At 60.4% G+C, this 27,072-nt stretch overlaps 1 protein-coding gene across 1 annotated transcript in view; it reads left to right on the forward strand.

Moving 5' to 3' along the window:
- ttn.1 (titin, tandem duplicate 1) overlaps positions 1 to 27,072 on the forward strand; it is a 107,729-nt gene that overhangs the window by 55,728 nt on the left and 24,929 nt on the right. The window contains exons 122-144 of the mRNA XM_077616753.1: positions 8 to 328; positions 648 to 932; positions 1,033 to 1,338; positions 1,434 to 1,588; positions 1,702 to 1,921; positions 2,039 to 2,314; positions 2,394 to 2,693; positions 2,829 to 3,131; positions 3,289 to 3,588; positions 3,693 to 3,980; positions 4,059 to 4,361; positions 4,457 to 4,759; positions 4,831 to 5,136; positions 5,304 to 5,591; positions 5,716 to 6,006; positions 6,097 to 6,384; positions 6,657 to 6,939; positions 7,020 to 7,327; positions 7,405 to 7,509; positions 7,988 to 8,185; positions 8,263 to 9,234; positions 9,312 to 9,614; positions 9,696 to 27,017. Of these exons, the coding sequence (XP_077472879.1) occupies positions 8 to 328; positions 648 to 932; positions 1,033 to 1,338; positions 1,434 to 1,588; positions 1,702 to 1,921; positions 2,039 to 2,314; positions 2,394 to 2,693; positions 2,829 to 3,131; positions 3,289 to 3,588; positions 3,693 to 3,980; positions 4,059 to 4,361; positions 4,457 to 4,759; positions 4,831 to 5,136; positions 5,304 to 5,591; positions 5,716 to 6,006; positions 6,097 to 6,384; positions 6,657 to 6,939; positions 7,020 to 7,327; positions 7,405 to 7,509; positions 7,988 to 8,185; positions 8,263 to 9,234; positions 9,312 to 9,614; positions 9,696 to 27,017 (24,024 nt within the window). The remainder of the gene's footprint in view (positions 1 to 7; positions 329 to 647; positions 933 to 1,032; positions 1,339 to 1,433; positions 1,589 to 1,701; positions 1,922 to 2,038; positions 2,315 to 2,393; positions 2,694 to 2,828; positions 3,132 to 3,288; positions 3,589 to 3,692; positions 3,981 to 4,058; positions 4,362 to 4,456; positions 4,760 to 4,830; positions 5,137 to 5,303; positions 5,592 to 5,715; positions 6,007 to 6,096; positions 6,385 to 6,656; positions 6,940 to 7,019; positions 7,328 to 7,404; positions 7,510 to 7,987; positions 8,186 to 8,262; positions 9,235 to 9,311; positions 9,615 to 9,695; positions 27,018 to 27,072) is intronic.

Here is a 27,072-nt window from a genome sequence, read left to right on the forward strand (position 1 = left end):
CTCGCAGAGCCTCCCGCACCCCCAACGAACATGAAGGTCCTGGACAGCACCAAGTCCACCGTCACTCTAGGCTGGACCAAGCCCACGTCCGACGGCGGAGCGCCCATCATCGGCTACGTCGTCGAGATGAGGGCGAAGGGAGGCGTCAAGAAAGGGGAGGAGGCTTGGAAACGCTGCAACGTGGCCGCTCAGCTGGTCTTCTGCGAGTTCACCGTCACCAGTCTGGACGAGAGAATTCTCTACGACTTCCGAGTGTCCGCTCAGAACCAAGTGGGCATGAGCCTGCCCTGTGACCTGGAGGCGGCCGTCAACCCCAAGGAAATCCTCGGTGAGGACTCTTTTCGTCACCCGGCCTGTAGATTGTCAGGAGTATTGCTAAAGGGACTGGCCCACTTTACGGGTTTTTGAAGCCAGCCATTCAGTTCTGAATTTCTCGGGTCAGTGCCTTCTCCAAGCACGACTATGTCGTAGCTCTGCTCGCCCCCAGGAACGAAAGCAAAAGGGCCCGGGTAAACACTGCCACCGAGGCACAAATAAGGGTGGTAACAGCCGCCGCTGAACCCCGAAGACTCGGGCCACTCCTTGATTGGAAATTTCCAACACGGATGAAACTTTTTCTCTGAAGGGATCTTTTCCTTCTTTCACAGAGGCACCAGAGATTGACTTGGATGCCAATTTAAGGCAGGGCCTTACAGTGAGAGCCGGCTGTCCCATCAGACTGTGCGCTACCATCAGAGGCAGACCGCCTCCCAAAGTCATTTGGCGGAGGATGGGCATCGATAACGTGGTCAGGAAGGGACACGTGGACATCATCGACACCATGACCTTCTTGGTCATTCCCGATAGCACCCGCTACGACTCGGGCAAGTACTGCTTGACGGTCCAAAGCCCCGCCGGCGAAAAGGCGGTGTTCGTCAACGTCAAGGTTCTCGGTAGGTCCCGCCCTCTCCCCCTCGCCGCGACCACGACCGCGCCCTCCTCGCGTTAGACTTGAGCCGTGGTCGCGACCCTTTACCCCTTTGCTTGGAACAGACACCCCGGGACCCGTGGCCGATCTAGAAGCCTCGGATATCAAACAGACTTCGGCTCTGCTGTCTTGGAGCCCTCCGGAGGTGGACGGCGGCAGCGAGATTACTCACTATATGGTGGAGAAGCGCCAAATCGACCGCAAGACTTGGGCCACGGTAAAGGCGGAGGTTCAGACGGACAAGATTCCCTTCAAGGTCAGCGGCTTGGCGCCGGGCACCGAGTACTACTTCCGAGTCACTGCGGTCAATGAGTACGGGCCGGGAGTTCCCAGGGTGTCCCCCACTTCCTATTTGGCCTCAGATCCCATCAGTAAGTAGGACGTCTGGCACGTCAACGCCTTCGAGGGCGGCCACGCGGCGTCTGGCTTTGAACCGCTCACCATTGAACGCGCTTCTGTCTATCAGGTAAACCTGATCCTTGTGAGAAGATTGACATTTTGGAGATCACAAAGAACAGCGCCACAGTAGGCTGGGTGAAGCCGGCGCACGACGGGGGGGCCAAGATCGAGGGTTACGTGATCGAATACGTCGAGGTCAAGCCGCCACCGCCCCCGCCAGAGGTTTGTCCTTTTACCACGCTTCCGGCGACACCGCGGACGACCAAACGTACCTACGTCACGGGAGATATTCCCAGCTAAGGGAGGCGTGGTAAGGAAATGGTACGTCTCCACAGCAGGCGGAAGGCGGGGAAGCCGCTCCGGCGCCTGTACTCTTGAAGGAGGTGCCCGAAACGGAGGTGTGGAACACCTACACCACCGTGAAGGGCTTGAGCATCAGCATCAGCGGCCTGAAAGAGGGCAAGAGGTACAGGTTCCGAGTGGCCGCCAAGAACATGGTGGGCCTGAGCTCCTTCACCGAGAGCAGGCAGCCCGTCGAGATCAGGGAGCAGATGAGTGAGTACATCGTAAAACCGTCGAAAGGGGGCTTTGGGAAGATGTAGCTGTCGTCGTCGTCGCCGCCGCCGCCGCCACCGCCGCCTTATTTACTGGGCTCTCTCCTCCCCTCCCCAGTGGAGCCAAAAATCGTCATGCCGGACACGGTCAGCGAACGAGCTGGCGCCAAACTCAGGGTGGAGGCCGTCGTCTCAGGAAAACCTTCTCCCAGCTGCACCTGGATGTGCGGCGACGTGCCGCTGGTTTCTTCCAGCCGCCTGGCCGTGCACCAGTCTGGCAATTTGTGCGTCTTGATCGTGAAGGACGTCTCCAGGACGGACAGCGGAGACTACAGCCTGGTGGCCCAAAACAGTTCGGCAAAGGTTGCGCAGCCTCTGAAGATTATCATCAGAGGTGGGAGTCGCTCCTTGCTTTGTCATTTGAAGGTCGGCGCGAGCAGGTGCTTTGACAGAGGCCGTGTGCACCTTTTTAGATCTTCCCGGACCTCCCGGGGGTCCCGTGGACATCAGCGACATCGACTCGGATGCCTGCTCCCTGTCCTGGAGCCAGCCCTTGGAGGACGGAGGCAGCAAGATTACCAATTACGTGGTGGAGAAATGCGACGTGGGCAGAGGCGACTGGGTGAACGCCGTATCCACCTGCTCCAAGACCAGCTGCAGGCTGGGCAAACTGGTTCCCGGGAAGGAGTACGTCTTCCGCATCCGTGCCGAGAACCGCTACGGCGTGTCGGACCCCGTGCAGTCCGAAAGGATGATCGCCAAGTTCCCCTTTGGTACATTCCCTTTCAGTATCAAATCAAATCAAATCATCGTTTCTATCTCTTGATTGTACCGTTATGGGAATTGATCCACGTGGAGCTTTGCCGCCTGACTCCAATATGCCTTTGCCTTGTTTGCTTTGCGTGCAGATGTTCCCGGAGAACCTCTCAACTGCCACATCAACAAGACCAACAAGGACTGCATGTTCGTGGCCTGGGATAAGCCCGAGAGCGACGGCGGAAGCCCCATCACGGGCTACTACATTGAGCGGAAAGAGAGAAACAGTCTGCTTTGGGTGAAGGCTAACGACACGGTCGTGCGCACCACCGAGTACCCCTGCGCCGGCCTGATCGAGGGCCTGGACTACACCTTTAGGGTGTCGGCCATAAATCGGGCAGGTCAGGGAAAGCCCAGCCAGAAGACAGACTTTGTAACCGCCAGAACGCCCATCGGTGGGTCACTCGTCGTGTGTGCCCAGCAGATTGTCTGGGAAATTAAATTGAATTGAATTGAATTGAATACTTTTATAGTCATTATACAAGTAGGATGAGATTGAAAGCCCGCTCGCTTTGTTACGCTCGGGGACTCATCCAAGTGCTTGTCACGCAGATACGCCCGGGAAACCGGAAGTCCTGGATATGACAAAGAACTCCGTCACTCTGGTTTGGGGCCGTCCCAAAAACGACGGAGGGAGCAAAATCATCGGCTACTACGTGGAGGCCCTCCGACTGCCCGCAGACGCCTGGGTGCGCTGTAACACCGTTTGCCAGAGCGTCCCCAGGGAGGAGTACACCGTGACGGCTCTGGAACAAGACCTGCGCTACCGCTTCAGAGTCATCGCCAAAACGGCCGTCAACATCAGCAAACCTTCGGAGCCCACAGAGGACGTCCTCGTCTGTGCCGAAAACGGTGAGAGGGACCGACCGCCGCGGAACTTTTTACGTCCAAGTAGAGCAGAAGTTAGGGGGTCGGCTAAGGGATAGCCTCAATAAAGTATCGGGGACCCTTTGCAGTTCCTCCACGGGTTGAAGTGAACGTCCGGATGCAGAAGGGTTTGAAGGTGAAGGCCGGGACTTCGGTTCTCTTGGAGGCCGAGGTCTACGGTAAACCCATGCCCAGGGTCACGTGGAAGCGTGGCGACCACGGCCTCAGGTCGAGCGAAGGTCAGCTCGTCAGCCAGCAGAGACACCGGTTCCAACTTGAGATGACCTCGGTCACCAAGGAACACACCGGAGTCTACACCGTATTGGCAGAGAACGCCAGCGGCTCCAAAACCGCCGACATCCAGCTTACCGTTTTGGGTGAGTGCTCGCCGCCACCTCGGCTTTGGTTACCCGATCGATAGCCCTGAACGGACGTCGATTCTGCGTCCGGCGCAGACGTGCCCGGTGCACCTGCCGGAGCCCAGTACCTTGAGGTGTCGGCCAACGGCTTGAAGTTGTCCTGGGAGCCCCCGCCGAAGGACGGCGGGGCCCCCGTCACCAACTACATTTTGGACAAGCGCGAGACCAGTCGAGCCGACTGGGCACAGGTGTCCTCAAAGATCAAGGGCGAAAAACTGGAGTTCAAAGTGGAAAAGCTGATTGAGGGCCACGAGTACCAGTTCCGAATCCGCGCCGAGAACACGTGGGGCGTCGGCGACAGTCTCGTCACCGCCCCCGTCATTGCCAAGAACCCATTCAGTGAGTTTGACCTTTGAATCGTCGGCATAGTTGAAGTAGGCCTTCCTCCAATGCTCGCTAGGGTCTCAAGGGAAGGTGTTTTTTGTCTGTCTCAGCCGTCCCCGGCCCGTGCGAGGCCCCCGTGATCACCAACGTCACCAAGGATGCCATGACGGTGAGCTGGAAGGAGCCCGGCCATGACGGAAAGTCGGCCCTTCTGGGTTACTTGCTGGAGAAGAAGGAAACCAAGGAAATGAACTGGACCAAGATGAACAGGAAACCCATCACGGACAGGAGTTTGGAGGCCACCGGCCTCAGCGAGGGAGTGGAATACGAGTTCAGAGTCATGGCGGTGAACGTGGCGGGACCCGGCAAAGCCAGCGAGGCCTCGGAGGCCGCCACTGCGCAAAACCCTATCAGTGAGTTTCCCCAAAGCCATTTTCTATCTCCGGTTCTCCTTCCTAACTGGGCACCAAATGCACCCGTTTAGCTCCTCCGGGCCCAGTGTTGAACCCGCACGTGACCGACACCACCCACGGTACTCTCGGCCTCGGCTGGAACGCCCCGGCCAACAACGGCGGAAGCGCCATCTTGGGATACCTGGTGGAGTGCAAAAGGACGGACACGCCGGACTGGATCCGTTGCAACGTTCCCAGGAACTTGCAGGACACCAATTACACCGTGCAGAACCTCACGCACAAGGCCACGTATCGCTGCCGTATCACCGCCGTCAACAAAGTCGGCTTCGGCGAGCCTGCCGAAGTTCCCGGCGAGCACGTGGCAGCGGATATCATAGGTGGGTGGTTGCCCTTAACGCGGGGCGGGGTGCTAGCCGGGGCCAGGGCGGTAGCCGGGGGCAGGGGCTTCACCCCGAAAATTTCTGACTTTGCGGCTCACGACGACGACGCCGACAATGCGGCCTTTTTTCAAAATGCTCAGGAATGATGACTTCTGATGTTGTAGTACTTCCGGAGGCGGAGCTGAGCGCTCAACTGAAGGAAGGTCTGGAGCTACGAGCCGGCGCCACCATGAAGCTTCACGCCACCATCAAGGGTCGTCCCGCACCCAAGGTAACCTGGGCCAAGATGAACAGCAACATCAAAGACCGCCAGGGCATGGTCATCAAGTCCACCAAAACGGAGAGCAGCGTCTCCGTGGAGAACGTCAACCGATACGACGGGGGCAAATATGTTCTCAACCTGGAGAGCGCGGCCGGCATGAAGATGTACACCATCGCCGTCAAGGTTTTTGGTAAAGACAACCTTTCTGCTTCTCCATTTCAGCCAAGGTTGAATGTGCAGTCATGGCTATGGGAGAAGTTGAGTAGACAAATGACTTTCCCTCCTCCTTCTTTTGATTTTGATTTTTTTTCTAGATACTCCCGGGCCACCGATGAACCTGACGGTAAGAGAATCTACCAAAGACAGCGCCTCCATCGACTGGGATGCCCCTCTGCTGGACGGGGGCCACGAAGTCACCCACTATATCGTGGAGAAGCGCGATACGGAGAGGAAGGCCTGGTCCACAGTTTCCAACAGCTGCACTAAGACGTCTTTGAAGGTGTCCGACTTGAACGCCGGGCGCTCTTACTGTTTCCGAGTGTCTGCCGTCAACGGGCTCGGCGCCGGCGAGACCTGCGAGACGCCCGACTCCATCAGAGCGTCCGGTGGGTGCTCCGGGCACAATTTCTTCTGGCTTTTCTTCCAATGGAAGGCCCTCGGCTTACGAAGCGTCACGTTTCTTTGGCTTCCCACAGAGGAGCCCGGTCCCGTGGTGGACTTGAAAACCTTGCTGGTTTCCAAGTACTCTTGTACTCTCAGCTGGAAAAAACCCCTGACCGACGGCGGCAGCCGCATTATCTGCTACGTGCTGGAGGTCCTCAATGGGGACGACAAATACAAGGAGCTGATGAGGTCCAAGAACATGCAGTACAGCGCCAAAGATCTGGTGGAGGACAGAGAATACAAATACAGGGTCAAAGCGGTCAACGACATGGGCGAGGGTCCCGTCAGGGAGCTGGCGGTCGTTGCCAAAGACCAACTCGGTAAGGATAGACACTCTCCCCTCGCTCGTACGCCGGAGTCCCATGCTTCAAACGCGTAGTTTTTCGCCGGCCCTTCTTAAGCTCCCGCCACTGCCAATCGGTGCGAATGGAGGGGGGTGGTCCCTCTCCGGTGGTCTGCTTTGACTTGGAATTACGCTACTTTATCAGTTATCCAAAATCTTAGCCTACGTTTACCTCCGACTCGTCGCTTTTGCTTGTTCTCTCCCGTTGGACGATATGATTTTGAAGGAGCGCATGCCCATCTTTCCCAGTTCCTCCCATGTGCGACTTGCGGGAGCTTCCCGACATGTGTTACGTGGCCAAAGAGGGCAGCACGGTGCGCCTGAAAATTCCCATACAGGGGAAACCCACCCCCAAGGTGTCCTGGAAGAAGGGTGACGACGAAGACCTGACGGACAGCGGCCGCGTTTGCGCCGAATCCTCCGCGGTCAACACGACGCTTCTGATCAGGGATTGCCAGAGGAGCGACGCCTCCAAGTACACCATCACCCTGAGGAATAGCGCCGGCAGCAAGGAGTCCACCGTCTTCATCAGGTCGGAGGGAACTCCCCCTCGCGTGGACCTGCCGCCGTGCGGGTGCGCTGGCCGTGCGCTGACCACGGTCTTTCTTCCAGGGTGGTGGGTAAGCCCGGCATCCCCGTGGGACCCGTTAAGTTCAAGGACGTGACCGCCGACGGGGCCTCGCTCAAGTGGGCCGCCCCGAAAGACGACGGGGGCTCGGACATCACAAATTACATTCTGGAAAAGCGGGACTCCGTCACCAACATGTGGGTGACCGTCTCCTCGGCGGTGGACAAGAATGCCTTCAGGGTAACCGGTCTCCACGAGGGAACGGAATACGTTTTCCGAGTCTGCGCTGAGAACAAGTACGGCGTAGGCGAGGGACTCAAGTCGGAGCCCGTGGTCGCAAAGCATCCCTTCAGTAAGTTTTTCTTTCCTTTCGCCCCCTAACCTTTGACTTTCCGGCCTGCGCCTAAGAGCGTCCGTGTTTTTGTCCAGACGTGCCCGACGCCCCCCCTCCGCCGCAGGTCGCCAGCATGCGTCACGACTCTGCTTACCTCGCCTGGTCCGACCCCAGGAAGACCGGCGGCTCCCCCATCACAGGTAGCGTGCCTCTTTAAAGGTGGACGAGCGGCAGAATTTCGGGTCGCTTGTGGCGTGGTGCCGCCCCTTTCTTTGGCAGCCCTTCCGTTGCTATTTGCGTTCATAGGTGGAAGAGAGAACGATGGAAAATCTAGTCCTGCGTGGGCACCCAGAATGTTACATCTAAACGCCATTTAATGCTGTGACTGTTGTATTGCGCCACGTGGGTCGCTTTAGTAGACTGACTCCCTTGGCGGTTGTTTGTTTTAAGACCACGTGCACGGACAGGAGAGGGGAAGAGTGATCGTAAAAATGCTAAACATACCATACGCTAACTCTACATGAGTAATGCCACAAAGTCACCTCGGATGTATTTGCCGAGGGCCACGCCGCGAGCAAGACATGTTGCCTTTTCCGAGCGCAAGCCCCTTGTAATATCGCATTTCATTTGCGCCTGTCGCCTGTCTGACCCTCTTGCACGCCTCAACTCATGGCACAGGGTATCACGTTGAGTTCAAGGAGAGGAACAGCATGTTATGGAAGCGCTCCAGTCCTACCGCCCTGAGAATGAAGGAACACAAGGTGACGGGGCTGACCGAGGGCCTGGAGTACGAGTTCAGGGTCATGGCCATCAACTTGGCCGGCATCGGCAGACCGAGTCCACCCACGGAGCCCGGAGTCGCCTTGGATCCCATCGGCAAGTGTAAAGTCGTCGGCCAAAGCTGGCGCTTTTGGCCTTCTCGCTAGACGTGCCGTCTTTGCCCGTGTCCCCAGATGCTCCGGGCAAACCCGATCCCGTTAGCATCACCAGAAGCACGGTGACCCTCCAGTGGGCGGAGCCGCAGTTTGACGGCGGCCACAGGCTGACCGGCTACATCGTGGAGAGGCGGGACCTTCCTTCCAAGATCTGGGTGAAGAGCAACAGTACCAACGTGGTGGAGCCCGCGTACACCGTCACCGATCTCCAAGAGGGCTGCAAATACGAATTCCGAATCCGGGCCAAGAACGCGGCCGGAGCCCTCAGTCCGCCGTCCGAGCAGACGGATACCATTGTCTGTGTCGACGAATACGGTGAGTCGGACTGGCCGCCGCGCCGCCGCGCCGGCCCTCTCCGGACGGCAATTCGTGACCCGCTTTCCTTTCTCCCGTCAAAAGCCGCCCCGACCATCCTCATCGACGCTCAGGTGAGGGAAGCCGGGGTGACGGTCAGAGCCGGCGAAACCATCGTGATCACGGCCACCAGCATCCTGGGCAAGCCCCCGCCGGCCTCGCGCTGGTCCAAGGGAGGAAAGTACTTGAAGCCCTCCGAACTGGTCAATATCGAGCGGACGGCCACCTCGTCCACTCTCTCAGTAAAATACGCGTCGAGAAAGGACTCTGGGGATTACGTCATTACGGCCAGCAATCCCTTTGGCGTCAAGGAGGAAACGGTCAAGGTCAAAGTTTTGGACGTTCCCGCGGCTCCCGGCCCCATCGACTGCGGCGGCGTCTCCTCCGAAAAGGTCACCCTCACGTGGGCGCCTTCTCCCGAGGACGGGGGCTCTCCCATCAAGCACTACAAGCTGGAGAAGCGGGAAACCAGTCGCCTCCTCTGGACAATTCTGGAAGAGAAGGTGGTGGACTGTCACTACGTGGCCACCAAACTCATCCAGGACAACGAGTACATCTTCCGAGTCTCGGCTGTCAACCAGTACGGCAGCAGCGAGCCGGCTCACTCCCAGCCCGTCAAGATGGTCGATAGGTTCGGTGAGTACCGCTTCGCCTCGACATATCTCCTGAGCGTGTCACTAAAATAGGAGGCGCTCCTTTCCGCACGTCCCCAGGTCCTCCCGGCCCGCCGTCCAAGCCCGAGATCGATAAGGTTGACGGACACTCGGTGACGGTGACGTGGAGAAGGCCGGCCGACGACGGCGGCAGCGATATCCTTGGCTACTGCGTTGAGAAGAAGGAGAAGAAGGCCATGAGATGGCTGAGGGCCTCCAAGAAGTCCGTGGCCGAGCTCGGCTACGCCGTCGGCGGATTGACCGAAGGCTTGCAGTACGAGTTCCGCGTTTTGGCCGAGAACAAAGCCGGCTACGGGGAGCCCAGCGAGCCCTCCGTGCCGGTCACTACCATCGTCGCGACCTGTGAGTCAAAAACCGAGGCAGAGCGAGGGAAAATGGTCGCGCAAATGTCAAAACCTTTGGTAATTTTCCACTCCTTGGCAGATGTTCCTGGTCCGCCAATAAACCCCAGGGTCACAGACACCAGCAAGACCACCGCCACTCTTAACTGGGGAAAACCACTGGACAACGGTGGGCTCGACGTCACCGGCTACGTGATCGAGCACCGAAAAGAAGGTACGGAGGAATGGATCAAGGACACGGCGGCGTCGTCCCCCCTGAGAATCACCGAGTTTGTCGTCCCCGGACTGGAAAACGCTTGCAAATACCACTTCCGGATTAGCGCCGTCAACCCTAAGGGTGCGGGCGAAGCGGCCCAAACGGCGGAACTGGTGGAGGTAGCGGAGCGCGCGGCCGAGCTGGACTTGGAATTGGACGCGGAGCTGAGGCGCACCCTGGTGGTCAGGGCCGGATGCTCCATTCGCCTGTTCGTGCCCATCAAGGGACGTCCCACGCCTAGCGTGGCCTGGACCAAGGAGGGCGCTCCCGTGCCGCGCGCCGTCATCGACGGCACCGAGGCCTACACCATGCTGCTGGTTCCCGAGAGCATCCGGACGGACGCCGGCAGATACGAGCTCACTCTGGAAAACCCGGCCGGGAAGAAGAGCGCCAATATTCACGTCCGAGTTCTGGATTCGCCCGGGCCGCCGCTCAACCTCAAAGCGGTCGCCGTCGACAAAGAATCCATTGTCCTGGAGTGGGAGATGCCGCTGGTGGACGGCGGCGCCAAGGTCACCAATTACATTATCGAGAAGAGGGAATCCACACGCAAGGCCTTCGCCACCGTGGTGACCAACTGCCCCACCACTCGGGTCAGGATCGGCGATCTGGGCGAAGGCTGCGAGTACTACTTCCGCGTGTACGGCGAAAACGAGTTTGGCGTGGGCGAAGGGGCCGAGACTCCCGATCCCGTTCGCGCCTCGCAGGCGCCGGGTCCCCCGGGAAGCGTGGTTCCCATCGACGTGACCAAGAACTCTGTGAGCTTGGCTTGGACCAAACCCAAGCACGACGGAGGCAGCCGGCTGACTGGATACGTCCTGGAAGCCCAGAAGAGAGGGAGCGATCAGTGGGCCCACGTCAGCAGTCTGAAAAGCATGGACTTCACCGTCAAGAATCTCAACGAGAACGAAGAATACACCTTCCGCGTGATGGCCGTCAACTACTCGGGGAGAAGCGCCCCGTGCGAGAGCAAGCCCGTCGTCATCAAGGATTCCTCCTCTCCACCGGAGTTTGATCTGCGCGGCCTCTGCCAGGCCACCGTCGTGGCTCGGGCGGGAGAGGACATCCGGGTGGAAATTCCCGTGGCCGGACGCCCCAGGCCGGCGGTCAGCTGGCAGAAGGACGCCGGCGCCTTGAAGCTGACCCAGAGGACCAACGTGGAGCGCACCCCGGCCACCGTCATCCTCACCGTCAACGAATGCACCAGAGCGGACAGCGGCACCTACGCCGTGACGGCCAAGAATCTCGTCGGTTCGGTCACCGACAACGTATGGATCAGAGTGCACGACGTTCCGGGCCCGCCCAAAGGACCCGTCGTCATTACGGAAATCTCTCGCACCTACTGCGTTTTCGCCTGGGACGCGCCGGAAAACGACGGCGGTGTCCCCATTAACAATTACGTCGTGGAGATCAGAGACACCACCACGCAGAGTTGGAGCGAGCTCACCTCCGCGGCCATCCGGACCACCTTTAAGGCCACGCGCTTGACCACGGGCTCGGAGTACCAGTTCCGAGTGAAGGCCAAAAACCGCTACGGCGTGGGCCCGGCCATAACCTCCGAGTCGGTGGTGGCCGCCTACCCCTTCAAAGTTCCGGGACCGCCCGGAACGCCCCACGTGGTGGCCTTCACCAAGGACTCCATAACCATCGGCTGGAACGAGCCCGTGTCCGATGGCGGAAACGAAGTCGCCGGCTACCACGTGGAGAGGAAAGAACGGAGCAGCATCATGTGGCAGAAAATCAGCGTGGGGCTGGTGAAAGGAAACCTCCTGAAATCCAGCGGCCTGGAGGACGGGGCCGCCTACGAGTTCCGCGTCATGGCAGAAAACAAGGCCGGAACGGGAAAGCCCAGCAAGGCTTCGGAGCCCATAGTGGCTTTGGACCCGGTGGACCCCCCGGGCGCGCCCGTGCCCACCTCTGTCACCAACAACGCCATCACCGTGGCCTGGACCAAGCCCGAGTACGACGGCGGATTCAAGATCACCGGCTACACGGTGGAGAAGCGAGAACTCCCCGCCGGTCGCTGGACTAAGGCAAACTTCACCAACGTCATCGAGACCACGTTCACCGTCAGCGGACTGACCCGGGATGCCCTCTACGAGTTCCGGGTGATGGCGAGGAACTCGGCCGGAGCCGTGAGCGCCCCGTCGGAGCCCTCGGAGCCCGTCGCCTGCAAGGACAACGTCGTGGAGCCGCGCATCATGGTGGACGCCGTCTTCAAGGACGTGCTCCTCGTCAAGGCCGGAGAGTCCTTCAAGCTGGACGCCGACATAGCCGGGCAACCCGCCCCCTGCGTGAATTGGACCAAGAACGAAAAAGAGGTGGAGAACACCTTGAAACTGGACGTCAAGCACACCGAGCTGACGTCCACGCTGACCAACAAAGACTCGGTCAGAGCCGACGGAGGAGAATTTGTTTTGACGGCCACCAATGTCGGCGGCTTTTGCAAGCAGGTCTTCAGAGTCAAAGTACTGGACAGACCCGGCCCGCCGCTCGGACCCCTGGCCGTGACCCGGGTCACGGCCGACGACTGTCTGCTGACGTGGGCCCCGCCCGCCGACGACGGCGGTTCCCAGATCGAAGGTTACGTGGTGGAGAAGCGGGAATCCAGCAGACTGGTCTGGAGCAACGTGGCCTCGGACCTGCGGGCTACCCAGCACAAAGTCGGGAAGCTCCTCAAGGGAAACGAGTACATCTTCAGGGTGATGGCGGTGAACAAGTACGGCAGCGGCGAGCCCCTGGACTCGGAGCCCGCGATCGCCGACGACCCGTATCAGGTCCCGGACGCGCCCGAGAATCCGCTGGTCACCGCCACGGCCAAGGATTCTATGCTGGTGACGTGGCAGGCGCCGAAGAGCGACGGCGGAGCGCCCGTCACAAACTACCACGTCGAGAGGAAAGATCGGCTGGGCCTGCGCTGGGTCAAGTGCAACAAGAGGAAGGTCAAAGATCTGCAGTTCAAGGCCACGGGCCTCGTGGCGGGACATGAATACGAATTCCGGATCACCGCAGAGAACGCCGCCGGCGTGGGCGTGCCCAGCCTCTCCAGCCCTCTCTACAAAGCCAGCGACGCCTTGTACAAACCGGGGCCCCCGTGCAACCCCAGAGTTCTCGACACCACCAAGTCGTCCATTACCGTGGCCTGGAACAAGCCCGCCTACGACGGCGGCTCCGACATCACCGGTTATATCGTAGAGTGCTGCGTTCCGCCCGACGACAAAGAGGAGGAGGAGGATTGGCGGATTGTCACGCCCAAGGAGGGACTACTCGCCACCTCCTTCACCCTGATCAATCTGACGGAGGATCGGGAGTACAAAATCAACATCTCGGCCGTTAACGGCGAAGGGATGGGCGAAGCCGCCACCGTGCCCGGCCAGCCCAGGGCCGAGGACAGACTCCTCCCGCCGGAGCTGGATTTGGACGCGGAGCTCTGCAAAGCGGTCACCCTCCGCGCTTGCTGCACCCTCAGACTCTTTGTTCCCATTAGGGGACGGCCGGCCCCGCAGGCCAAGTGGACCAAGGGAGACGGCGAACCCGTCGAGAGGGCCACCGTCGACACCACCACCTCGTACACCTCCCTGGTCATCGGAAACGTCAACCGTTTCGACAGCGGAAAGTATAACCTGACGGTGGAGAACAGCTCTGGCTCCAAAGCCGCCACGGTACAAGTCAGGGTACTGGACACGCCGAGCGCTCCGCTCAACCTCAAGATGGGCGGCGTGACCAGTCAATCTGTGACGCTGACCTGGGATGCGCCGGCGAACGACGGGGGGTCCAAGATCAAGAACTACATCGTGGAGAAGCGCGAATCCACCCGAAAGGCTTACGCCACCGTCAGCGCCACGTGCCATCACACCGCCTTTGTCGTGGAGCCGCTCCTAGAGGGCTGCAACTACTATTTCCGGGTTTTGGCCGAGAACGAGTACGGGGTCGGCCTGCCCGTCGAGACCGGCGAATCGGTCAAAGTGTCGGAGAGACCCCAACCTCCCGGAAAAATCAGTCTGAAGGACGTCACTAAGAACAGCGTCACGCTCTCGTGGGAAAAGCCCGAGCACGACGGCGGGAGCAGAGTGGGCTGCTACGTGGTGGAGGTCCAACCTAAGGGTGCGGACAAGTGGACGCAGGCTGTCATCGTGAAGGAAACGGAAGCCACCGTCGGCGGTCTCAGCGCCGGCGAGGAATATAGTTTCCGCGTGGCGGCCAGGAACGAGAAAGGGACCAGCGACCCCCGTCAAATTGGCGTCCCCGTCATCGTGAAGGACCTGGTCATTTCGCCGGCCGTCAAAACGCCCTTCGACACCTTCAGCGTATTGGCAGGCCAAGACCTGACTTTGGAGCTTCCCTACGTGGCTCGGCCCAAGGCGGCCATCTCCTGGCACAGAGGCGGGCAACCGCTCAAGAGGACCACCCGCGTCAACTTTGGCGCCACGGAAACCCTACTGACCCTCAGCATCAAAGAGGCTTGCAAGGAGGATTTCGGACAGTACCACGTGACCATCGGCAACACGGCAGGCGAGGCCACGGCGGAGGTCGGCGTGGTGGTGCTTGACAAGCCCGGTCGGCCGCTGGGTCCAATCAAGGTGGAGGAGGTCACCTCGGACAGCGTGACCATTTCTTGGGGACCGCCAGAGTACGACGGCGGTTGCACGATTAACAACTACATTGCGGAAAAGAGAGACACGTCCACCACCAATTGGACCCTGGTGTCCGCGAACCTGGCCAGGACCAAAGTTAAAGCGTGTCGCCTGAAAGCGGGCTCTGAATATCAATTCCGAATCACGGCGGAAAACAGGTACGGCAAAGGTCCGGTGCTTCAGTCCGAGTCCATCGTCGCTCAGTACCCGTACAAACTCCCGGGCCCTCCGGGAACTCCCACCGTAGCCTCCTCCACCAAAGACAGCATGATGGTGGCGTGGAACGAACCCGTCAGCGACGGAGGCAGCGCCATTTTGGGCTACCATCTGGAGCGAAAGGAAAGAACCAGCATCCTCTGGGTCAAACTCAACAAATTGCTCATCAAAGACCAAAGCTTGAAGATCTCCGGCCTGGAACCGGGAATGGAATACGAGTTCAGAGTTTATGCCGAGAACATCGTGGGCGTGGGCAAAGTCAGCAAAGTGTCAGAAGGTCAGGTGGCCAGAGACCCTTGCGACCCCCCGGGCACACCCGAGGCCACCAAGATCACCAGAGATTCGGTTCACATCACTTGGACCAAGCCCGAGTACGACGGCGGTGCCAAGATCACGGGATACACGGTGGAAAAGAAGGAGCTTCCCGAAGGCCGCTGGTCCAAAGCCAACTTCACCAACGTCATCGAGACCGAGTACGCCGCCACGGGACTGCTTCAAGATAAGCAGTACGAGTTCCGAGTCATTGCCAGAAACGCCGCCGGAGTTTCGAGTCTCCCTTCGTACAGCAGCGGCCCCATCACCGCCAGAGATGAGATCGAGCCCCCCCGCATCAGCATCGACCCCGAGTACACTCAGACCATGGTGGTGAAGGCGGGGGAAAGCTTTAAGATCGACGCGGATGTTCACGGCAAACCCTTGCCCTCCATCACCTGGCTGAAGGGCGAGCAGGAACTGGCCAACACCCTCCACCGAGAGATCAGGAACACGGCCACCCGCGCCTGCGTCGCCATCAAAGAAGCCAAACTCCATGACGGAGGCCTGTATACTCTGTTGCTGAAAAACCCAGGGGGTGAAAAGGCTACGCGAGTCAAGGTGGTGATCCTGGACAAACCGGGAGAAGTGCAAGGCCCCCTTACCGTGACGGATATCGTCAAGGACCGTTGCCGCCTTACGTGGAGAGAGCCGCTCCAGGACGGCGGGAGCAAGATAACCCACTACGTGGTGGAGAGGAGAGAGACCAGCAGGCTAGTCTGGACGGTGGTGGAGTCAAACGTGGCTGGTACCTCAATCGACGTCGCCAAGCTCCTGGAAGGCAACGAGTACATCTTCCGAGTACACGCCGTCAACGAGTTCGGCGCCGGCGCGGCGCTCCAGTCCGAGCCGGCTACCATCAAAGATCCCAACACGGTCCCCGGATCGCCCAAAGCTTTGGAGATCTCGGAGGTGAAGAAGGATTCCATGGTCCTGGCGTGGGAGGCCCCCACTGACCACGGAGGCACTCCCATCACCACATACGTCATCGAAAAGCACGACAAAGAGGGAGTGCGTTGGACTAGATGCAACAGGCGCTCTGTCCCAGATTTGTTTTTCAAGGTCACAGGACTCCTGGAAAGTCACAGTTACGAGTTCAGGGTGGCCGCCGAGAATTCCGTCGGCGTCGGCCAGCCCAGTTCTCCGACGGTCTACTACAAAGCCCTCGATCCCGTCTTCAGGCCCGGCCCGCCGCAGAATCCCAGAGCTACCGACACCACCAAATCTTCCGTCTTCCTGTCGTGGGGCAAGCCTCTCTGCGACGGCGGATCGGAGATCCAGGGATACGTGGTCGAACGCCGCGCCGCCGGCCCGCCGCTCTCGGCCGACGGGGCGCAGACGGAAGCCTCCGAGGCGTCGGCCACCGATGTACCCGCGGAGGACTGGATCATGTGCACGCCGGCGACGGGTGTCAAGAAGACCAAATTTGAGGTGGTGAATCTGACAGAAAATCAGGCTTACCAGTTCAGAGTGTGCGCCAGCAACAAGGTCGGTCTTGGCGAGGCCGCCGAGGTGGCCGGAGCAGTGGTCGCCCAAGAAAGGGCGGACGAACCGGACCTGGACATTGATCCGGAACTGAGGAAGATTGTGACCGTCCAGGCCGGACTTTCGCTCCGACTTTTTATTCCCATCCGGGGAAGACCGGCTCCCGCCGTCCAGTGGGACAAGGACGACGCGCCGCTGAAGGAGAAGGCCCAAGTGGAAGTGACCGGCAGCTACACGGCGCTGCTGATAGACCATATGAGTAGGGCGGACAGTGGCAAATACACCGTCACCGCAGCGAACGCCAGCGGACGCAAATCGGCCTGCGTGGTCGTGCGGGTACTCGATACGCCCAGCGCACCTGTAAACTTGACCGTGAAGGAAATCAGCAGGCAGTCGGTGACGCTGGCTTGGGACGCGCCTCTTTTCGACGGCGGCTCCAAGGTCAAGAATTATATCGTGGAAAAGAGAGAGAGCACGCGCAAGACCTACGCTGCCGTGGCCACCAATTGCCACGCTCTCTCGTGGAAGATCGAGCCGCTGCAGGAGGGCTGCAGTTACTACTTCCGCGTCCTGGCCGAGAACGCGCACGGCGTGGGTTTGCCCGCGGTCACCCTCGACCCGCTGAAGGTCTCGGAGGTGCCTCAGGCTCCCAAGAGTTTGACCGTGACGGACCAGACCAACACCAGCGTGTCTTTGGCTTGGGAACATCCCGAATACGACGGCGGCAGCAGGGTGGCTCAGTACCTGTTGGAGGTTCAGCTCAAGGGTCAAGAGAAGTGGTCTGGCGTCAACACCTACAAGAGCATGGCGACGACCGTTTCCAATCTGAACCCGGGAGAGGAGTACCTCTTTCGAGTCACGGCCATCAACGACAAGGGCAAGAGCGAGCCCAGGGTTCTGTCTGGCCACGTCGCCGCCAAGAACTTGGTGTTTGAGCCAGACGTGCGACCCGCTTTTAGCAGCTACAGCGTCCACGTGGGTAAAGACCTCCAAGTCCAAGTACCCGTCTTTGGGCGGCCCAAGCCCACGATAGCATGGACTAAGAATGGCGCGCCCCTCAAGTTCACCACAAGAGTCAACATTCACAACGCGCAGACCCACACGAGTCTGAGCATCAAGGAGGCGGCGGACGACGACGGAGGCATGTACAGCATTCGCGCGGCTAATTCGGCCGGCGAAAAGGAGGCCACGGTGGAAATTGTCGTACTGGACAAACCCGGTCCCCCCTCCGGCCCGGTCAGGTTCGATGAAATAACCACACAGAGTGTGACGCTATCGTGGGATCCGCCAAAGCGCGACGGCGGTTGCCAGATTTCCAACTACATCGTGCAGAAAAGAGAGACCATCTCCACCACTTGGGAAAATGTCAACGCCAACTACGCCAGAACCACCATCAAAGTGCCCAGGCTGAAAGCCGGAGCCGAGTACCAGTTCAGGATCATGGCGCAGAACCGCTACGGGAAGAGTCACGGCCTGGACTCGTCTGCCGTCGTGGCTCAGTACCCCTACAAGGAACCCGGGCCGCCGGGCACGCCGTTCATCTCCTCGCTCTCGAGAGATCACCAGGTGGTGGAGTGGCACGAGCCCATCTCGGACGGGGGCAGTCCCGTCCTCGGCTATCACCTGGAAAGGAAGGAGAGGAATAGCATCCTGTGGGTGCGAATCAACAAGACGCTCATCCGCCAGACCGATTACAAGAGCCACCCTCTAGAGGAAGGCGTGGAGTACGAATACCGGGTGTACGCTGAAAACATCGTCGGTGTCGGAAGGTGCAGCAAGGTTTCGGAGGGTCGCGTGGCCAGAGACCCCTGCGATCCTCCCGGCACGCCCCAGGCCATCCACGTGACCAAAGACGCCATCGTCATCCAGTGGACGAAGCCGGAATACGACGGGGGCAGCAACGTGACCGGCTACCTGGTAGAAAGGTGCGACTTGCCCGAGGGCCGTTGGGTGAGGGCCAACTTCACCAACGTGATCGAGACTCAGTTCACCGTCACGGGCCTCACCGAAAACTCCCAGTACGACTTCAGGGTCATTGCCAAGAACGCCGCCGGCACCGTCAGCAAGCCGTCGTACAACAGCGGGCCCGTCACCGCCAGCGACCGCATCGAAGCGCCCAAATTCTCAATGGACCCCGCCTTCGCCAAGGCCGTCGTCCTGAACGCCGGCGAGACCTTCAAGCTGGATGCCGACGTTCGTGGCAAGCCGCTGCCGGCGATGTGCTGGTTCAGGGGTGAAGTGGCGCTGGAAAATACTCTCAGGCTGGACATCAAGAACACGGACAATCGCGCTCTGATCGTCGTCAAAGACTCTGTGAGGGAAGACAGCGGCACGTACACGCTCCAGTTGACCAACGAGGCCGGCAGCGAAAGCGCCCAGTTCAAAGTCTTGGTCTTGGACCGGCCCAGTCCTTGCGAGGGACCCCTTCACGTGGCGGGCGTCGCCGAGGATCGGTGCTCGCTGGCTTGGCGTCCGCCTTCGCACGACGGGGGTAGTCCCGTCACGCATTACGTCATTGAAAGAAGAGAGACGAGTCGTCTCGCTTGGACCGTGGTCTCTCCCGCCTGTACCGCCACGTGCCACAAGGTCACCAACTTGTTGGAGGGCAACGAATACATTTTCCGTGTCACGGCAGTCAACCGGTACGGCACCGGCGGCCCTCTGGTGTCCAGCCCGGTGCTCACCAAGACTCCTTTCGTACTCCCCGGTCCGCCTCACATCGAGGACGTGGCCGACATCACTCACGACGGCGTGACCGTCACGTGGACCCCCCCGGAATCCGACGGCGGCAGCGAGATTTCAAATTACGTTGTGGAAAAGAAGGACAGAGCTGGCGTCAAGTGGACCAGGTGCAACCGACAGAAAGTCACGGACCTCTCCTTCAGAGCCACCGGCCTGGCCGCCGGCCACGAGTACGAGTTCCGGGTGGCCGCCGAGAACGCCGTCGGGCTGGGAGAGCCGTCTCCGCCGAGCTCCTACTGCAAGGCCGCCGATCCCAAGTACAAGCCGGGCTCCCCCGCCTACGTCAATGTGGTGGACGCCACGCCGAGCTCTCTCACCGTCTCGTGGGGCAAGCCGGTGTCGGACGGAGGCAGCCCCATCCAGGGCTACGTCGTTGAGGTCTGCGAGGCCGAGGCGGAGCAATGGACCATGGTCACTCCCCCTACCGGCTTGCGTCTTAACAAATACGAGATCCCCCGGCTGAAAGAGGGCCAGGAATATAGAATTCAGGTGTGCGCTCTCAACAAGCTCGGCGTCGGGGAGCCGGCCGTCCTCTCGGGAACCGCCAAACCGGAAGAAAGGCTGGAGGCGCCTCAGATCCACCTGGATTCCGAGCTGCGTAGGGGAATATCCGTGAAGGCCGGCGGCTCGCTCAGGATACACATTCCGTTCAAGGGCAGGCCGACTCCCGAGGTGAAGTGGTCCAAGGACGAGGCGACCCCCAGTGAAAAGGTGTTGGTGGAAAAGGGTCCCGCCTTCACGCAGCTGTCCTTGGACTCCTGCGACAGATGTGATTCGGGAAAGTACACCCTCACCCTGACCAACAGTAGCGGGTCGGCGTCCGAGCTCGTTGCTGTAAAAGTCCTGGACACGCCGGGAGCCCCGCAGAACCTTGTCGTGAAAGATGTGAGGAAGGACTCGGTCACCCTGGTCTGGGAGGCGCCGTTGATCGACGGCGGTTCCAAAGTTAAGAGCTACGTGGTGGACAAGCGGGAATCGACCAGGAAAGCTTATGCTAACGTCTCCGCCAAATGCGCAAAGACCACCTTCAAGGTAGAGAACCTGATCGAAGGCGCCTCGTATTACTTCAGAGTCATGGCCGAGAACGAATACGGTGTCGGCCAGGCGGTGGAAACAAAGACGGCTTCCAAGGCCTCCGAGGTACCGCTCCCCGTCGGGAACGTCTCCTTGGTCGACGTGACCAAAGTCAGCGTCTCGTTGGCCTGGGAGAAACCGGCGCACGACGGAGGCAGTAGGATCGCCGGGTACCTGGTCGAGATGCAGCCCAAGGGTACGGACAAGTGGGGCGTCGCGGCCAACACCAAGACGTGCGAGGGCACGGTGGCGGGCCTCACCGCCGGCACGGAATATCTCTTCCGTATCATTGCTTACAACGAGAAGGGCAAAAGTGAGCCCAAGGCGCTCGCGGCGCCCGTGGTGGCCGCCGACGTGACCCTGGAGCCAGGCGTTGCCGTGCCATTCGACACGTACAGCGTGCTCGCCGGAAAAGATCTCACCCTGACGTTCCCCGTCCTGGGCAGGCCCAAACCACGAATCGGCTGGACGAAGGACGGGCAGCTCCTGAAGGTGACTTCCAGGGTCCACGTGCTCAACACTCCCACCGCCACCGGCATTCAGATCACCGAGGCGTGCAAGGAGGACTTTGGCAAGTACACCGTCACAGCCAGTAACAGCGCGGGCACGTTGAGCCAAAACGTAGCCGTCATTATTCTGGATAAGCCGGGTCCGCCCGGCGGTCCGCTTCAAATCGTCGAGGTTAGCGACACCTTCGTCCACCTCTCGTGGCAGCCCCCCGTCTACAAGGGCGGTTGCCAGGTGAAGCATTACATTGTGGAAAAGAGAGAGACCACGGGCAACACGTGGCAGCCGGTCGCCACGCAGCTAGCCCGGACCGCTCTCAAGGTGACCAAGCTAAAGACTGGCGCCGAATACCAGTTTAGGGTCATTGCCGAAAACCGATACGGAAAAGGCGCCCCTCTAGACTCCAAGGCAGTTGCCGTCCAGTACCCGTACAAGCCGCCGGGCCCCCCGGGAACACCTTTCGTCAAGTCTGCCACTAAAGAGATGATGATCGTGGAATGGAACGAACCGGTAAACGATGGCGGCAGCGCCGTCAGCGGCTACCATCTGGAGAGCAAAGAGCGCAGCAGCATCTTGTGGAACAAGCTAAACAAGAGCCCCATCGCCGACACTCTCTTCAAGATCTGCAATCTGGAAGAAGGAATCGGATACGAGTTCAGAGTCTCGGCCGAAAATATCGTGGGCGTCGGCCGATGCAGCAAAGTCTCCGAGTCGTTTGTCGCTCGGGATCCCTGCGACCCTCCCGGCGCGCCGGAGGCCGTGAGCGTTTCCAAAAACCACATCAAGATTAGCTGGGCCAAGCCCCAGTACGACGGCGGCAGCAAAGTCAACGGCTATATCGTGGAAAAGAAAGAGCCGGCCTCCCCCGACGGCCGCTGGGTCCGAGAAAACTTCACCAATATCGCCGACACCCATTACGGCGTCGGCGGTCTGACGGAAAACCAGCAATACGAATTCAGGGTGATCGCCCGCAACGCGGCCGGCGTCTTCAGCGAGCCCTCCGACAGCTCGGGACCCATAACCGCCACCGATGAAATCGAGCCACCCGGGGCCTCCATGGACCCCAAGTACAAGGATGTCATCGTGGTCAACGCCGGAGAAAATTTAACCATGGACGCCGACGTCCACGGTAAACCGCTCCCCTCCGCCGTCTGGCTCAAGGGAGGCAAGGAGCTCGGGATAGCGCCGCGCATCCAAATCAGAAATACTGCCAAGTGCGCCGCCGTGACGATTAAGGATGTAACCAAATTGGACAGCGGCAAATACGAGCTGGTACTGAAAAACCTGGGGGGTAGCAAAAGCTTCCCGATCACGGTCAAAGTGCTGGACAAGCCGGGCCAACCCACGGGCCCCCTGAGGATAACGGGCATCACGGCAGACGGCTGCGCTCTCGCCTGGTCGGAGCCCAGCCTGGACGGCGGCGCCGTCGTCTCTCACTACGTACTGGAGAAGCGGGAAACCAGCAGTTTGTCGTGGACGGTGGCCGCCGACAATATTCAGCGTCTGTACTACAGATTGACCAACCTGCTGCCAGGCAACGAGTACATTTTGCGAGTCAGGGCCGTCAACAAATACGGCACGGGTGACTACCTGGCGGGCGAGCCCTTCGTCGCCTGCAACCCGTACAAGCCCCCGGGCGCTCCCGGGACTCCGGAGGCCAGCGAGATGACAAAGGATTCCATGCTCGTGTCTTGGGCGGTCCCGGAACAGACCGGCGGGGCGGACATCGTGGGCTACCACCTGGAAAAACGCGACAGAGACGGCGTGCGCTGGACAAAGTGCAACAGACAAAAACTGACAGACACGCTCTTCACGGCCACGGGACTGACGAGCGATCACTTTTACGAGTTCCGCGTGGCGGCCGAGAACGAGGCCGGGGTGGGAGAGCTGAGTGACTTGTCCCTCTTTTACAGAGCCTGCGATGCCACCAAAGCCCCCGGACCCCCTCGCCACCCCAAAGTGACGGACTACTCCAAGTCCTCCGTCTCTCTTTCCTGGTGCAAACCCGACTCTGACGGCGGGGCCTACGTCAAGGGCTACATCGTGGAAATGCGCGAGTACACTCCCGTGCCAGAGTCGCCGGAGGAGGTGGAAGTGGCCCCGGCGGTAGACGCGCCGGTCCAAAAAGAGTGGCGCGTGTGCACGCCGCCCTGCGGCATCCAGGCCACCCGGCTCACCGTCGCCGACGTGAGAGAAGGGGAAGAATACCAGTTCCGCGTGTGCGCCCTCAACTCCGAGGGCGTGGGCGAGGCCGCTCACGTCCACGGCACGGTGGTGGCCGTGGACAGACTGGAGGCGCCAGAGATGGAGCTGGACGCCGACCTGCGGAAGGTGGTGTCGGTGCGCGCCGGAGGTACCTTGCGCCTGTTTGTGGCCATCAGGGGCAGGCCGGAGCCCGCCGTCAAGTGGCAAAAAATGGACGGCGCTCTCACCGAGCGCGCCCTGATCGACACCACCGGCTCCTACACCATGCTGGTCATCGACAAGGTCAACCGCTGGGACAGCGGCAAGTACTCGCTCACCTTGGAGAACAGCGGCGGCTCCAAGGCCGCCGTGGTCGCCGTGAGAGTTTTGGACACGCCCAGCGTACCCCAGAACTTTGGCGTGAAGGAGGTGACAAAGGATTCGGCCACTCTGACCTGGGACACGCCGCTCGCCGACGGCGGTTCGAAAATCACAAACTACATGGTGGAGAAGCGGGAGTCCGTCCGCAAGGCCTACACCACCGTGGCCAGCAACTGCACGGCCAACGGCTTCAAGATTGAAGAGCTGCCCGAGGGGGGCATCTTCTACTTCCGCGTTTGCGCCGTGAACAAGTACGGCCAAGGTCCGATGGCCGAGACCAAAGAGGTCAAGGTGTCCCAGGTACCCCTGCCGCCCGGCAACGTGACCCTCACCGACGTGACCAAAAGCAGCGTTTCGCTCTCGTGGGACAAATGCGCACACGACGGCGGGAGTAAAGTCATCTGCTACAACGTGGAATTCAAGCCCAAGAGCGGCGACAAGTGGGGCACGGCCTGTACGGTCAAGGTGCCGGAGGCGACCATTCCCAACCTGACCGCCGAGCAGAGCTACCTCTTCCGAGTGGTGGCAATCAACGAGAAGGGAAAGAGTCAACCCAAGGAGCTGGGCCTGCCCGTCCTGGTCAAAGACGTGGCCATCCAGCCCTCCGTCTCTCTGCTCTTCACAACTTACAGCGTGAAGGCCGGAGACGACTTGACCGTGGAGGTTCCGTTCAGGGGCAGGCCCAAACCCGCCGTCTCTTGGAAGAGGGACGGTCTTCCCGTCAAGCAGACCACCTCGCTCACCGTGCTGAACGCGGCCACCTCGTCCAAGATCATCCTGAAAAAGGCCGGCAGGGAGCACGTGGGCAAGTACGAGATCACCGTGGCCAACGGCGCGGGAACGGCCACCTCCCACCTGGCCGTCATCGTCCTGGACAAACCGAGCCCGCCCACGAGCGTCAGGGTGGACGCCGTGACCTCCGACAGCATCGCGCTCTCCTGGTCTCCGCCGGAATACGACGGCGGCTGCTCCATAAGCAACTACGTGGTGGAGAAGCGAGATACCAACACGCAAGAGTGGCAGATGGCCGCGAGCGACGTGGCCAGAACTGCCTTCAAGGCCGTCCGCTTGGTGCACGGGGCAGAGTACCAGTTCCGCATCTATGCGGTCAACCGTTACGGCAAGAGCGCCCATTTGGACTCTCCCGCCATTACCGCTCGCTACAACTTCAAGCAACCCGGACCGCCTTCCACGCCGGCGGTGAAGCTGGCGACCAAGTCTTCCATGCTGGTCACCTGGAACGAGCCCGTCTACGACGGCGGCAGTCCTGTCCTGGGCTATCACCTGGAGCGCAAGGAGCGCGCCAGTATTCTCTGGACCAAGATGAACAGGGGAATGATCAAGGACTCGGAATACAAGGTCGGCGGAATGGAGGAGGGCGCCGTGTACGAGTACCGCGTCTACGCCGAAAACATTGCCGGCATCGGCAAGGGCAGCAAGGCCTCCGAGCCCGTGGCGGCGCGAGATCCGTGCGATCCTCCGGGCGCCCCCGTCGTCACCTCTGTGGGCAAAACGTCCGTCTCCCTCTCTTGGGACAAGCCCCAATACGACGGCGGCGCCAAGGTGTCCGGTTACATCATCGAAAGCAGAGAGCTCCCGGAAGGCCGCTGGACCAGATGCAACTTCACCAACGTGCCCGAGACCCACTATCGGGTGACGGGCCTGACGGAGAACGGCCAGTACGACTTCCGCGTCATCGCTAAGAACGCGGCGGGCCTGCTGAGCCAAGCCTCCGACAACACGGGCCCCGTCGCCGTCAAGGACGACGTGGAGCTGCCCCGCATCATGATGGACGTCAAGTACCGGGAGACCGTGTCGGTCAAAGCCGGGGAAACCTTGAAGATTCACGCGGACGTCGCCGGCCGCCCCGTCCCCGTGGTGGCCTGGTGCAAAGACGGCCGCGAACTCCTTCCCCGAGCCAGAATCCAGATCCTTTCCACAGATACCGCCACCTCGGTCATCGTGAAGGACTGCGTCAGGGGAGATTCCGGTCAATACGTCCTCACGCTGCAGAACATCGCCGGCACGGTCAGCACGCCGATCGATTGCGTGGTCCTGGATAAATCGGGCCCCCCCGCAGGGCCGCTGCAGGTAACGGGTCTCACGGCCGAGGGATGCACGCTGTCTTGGGGTCCGCCTCAAGAAGCCGGCGGCGCCGACATCACGCGCTACGTCGTGGAGAAACGCGAGACCAGCCGCTTGGCCTGGACGCTCATGAAGGACAATGTCACCAAAACGTATTACACCGTCACGGGACTGCTCAAGGGCAACGAGTACATCTTCAGGGTTTCGGCCGTCAACAAACACGGAAGCGGCGAGGCTTTGGAGAGCGACGCCGTCAAGGTGGCCGATCCGTACTCCTTGGCCGGTGCTCCGCTCGACGTCAACGTCACCGACATCGCCGGGGATTCCATGAGGCTCGAGTGGCGCCCGCCGGCGAGCGACGGCGGCAGCCCGATCGCCGGCTACGTGGTCGAGCGCCGGGAGAAGACGGGTATGCGCTGGATCCGCGTCAACCCAAATCTCATCGCCGACTGTCACGCCTTGGTCGCCAAACTGCGTCAGGGTTGCGAGTACGACTTCAGGGTCTGTGCCGAGAACGCCGCCGGTCTGAGCCCGCCCAGCGAAATCTCCGCTTCGTTCCGAGCCCTGGATCCTCTGACGGTTCCCGCTGCACCCTCCAAGCCAAAGATTGTTCACTCTACCCAGGACAGCGTGTCTATTGTTTGGAAAGCGCCCGCCGATAATGGCGGCGCTCCTATCCTGGGATACGGCGTGGAATACAGGGACTACGTAGGCAAGGTGGCGGCGGCGGAAGAGGGGGAAGAATATGAAGAGGAAGAGGAGGAGGAGGAGGATGAAGCGCAGGAAGAGCCGCAGAGATGGCTCGAAGCCACCGCGCTCACCAAAAGCTTAGAGTTGACGGTCACCGGCCTAAAAACCGCCGCCCAATATGAATTCTGCGTTAAGGCTATCAACAAAATGGGAAGCAGCGTGCGCAGCCGGCGCTCGGACGCGGCCGCGGCAACCGAGAGGACGGCCGCGCCGACGTTCGACGCCGACGTGGAGACGCGCAAGGTCCTGGCGGTGAAGCGCGGCATGGCCTTCACCCTCAAGGTTCCCTTCAAAGGTCAACCGGTTCCCTCCGCGGTATGGGCCAAGGAGGGCACCGACCTGAAGGCCAGAGGAACCATGGAGTCCAGCGACTCCAGCGCTTCGCTGACCATCGAAAACTCCAGCAGAAATGACTCCGGAGAGTACCGCCTCACCATTGTCTCCAGCTTGGGAGAGGCAACGTTGCCGCTGACCGTCAAGGTGCTGGACTCTCCCGGGCCCCCGCTCGATGTCAAGGTTTCGGCGGTCACTCGGGACTCCGCCAGTCTAACGTGGGAAGCCCCGGACAACGACGGCGGGGACGCCGTCAAGGCCTACCACGTGGAGAAGCGCGAGGCCAGTAAAAAAGCCTGGGTTTCCGTGACGACTAACTGCCACGCCTTGGCCTGCAAAGTGGAAGACCTGCTGGAAGGGGCCGTCTATTACTTCAGAGTTATGGGGGAGAATGAGTATGGAGTGGGCGTAGCTCAGGAAGTGAAGGCTGGCACCAAGATCACAGGTAAGCCTCAGTTCCATCCTCTTTGCTTTCAGCACGCGCCGGTGGCCAAATCCGG

The sequence above is a fragment of the Stigmatopora argus genome, chromosome 13 (assembly GCF_051989625.1).
Source record: "Stigmatopora argus isolate UIUO_Sarg chromosome 13, RoL_Sarg_1.0, whole genome shotgun sequence".
NCBI classification, from domain to species: domain Eukaryota; kingdom Metazoa; phylum Chordata; class Actinopteri; order Syngnathiformes; family Syngnathidae; genus Stigmatopora; species Stigmatopora argus.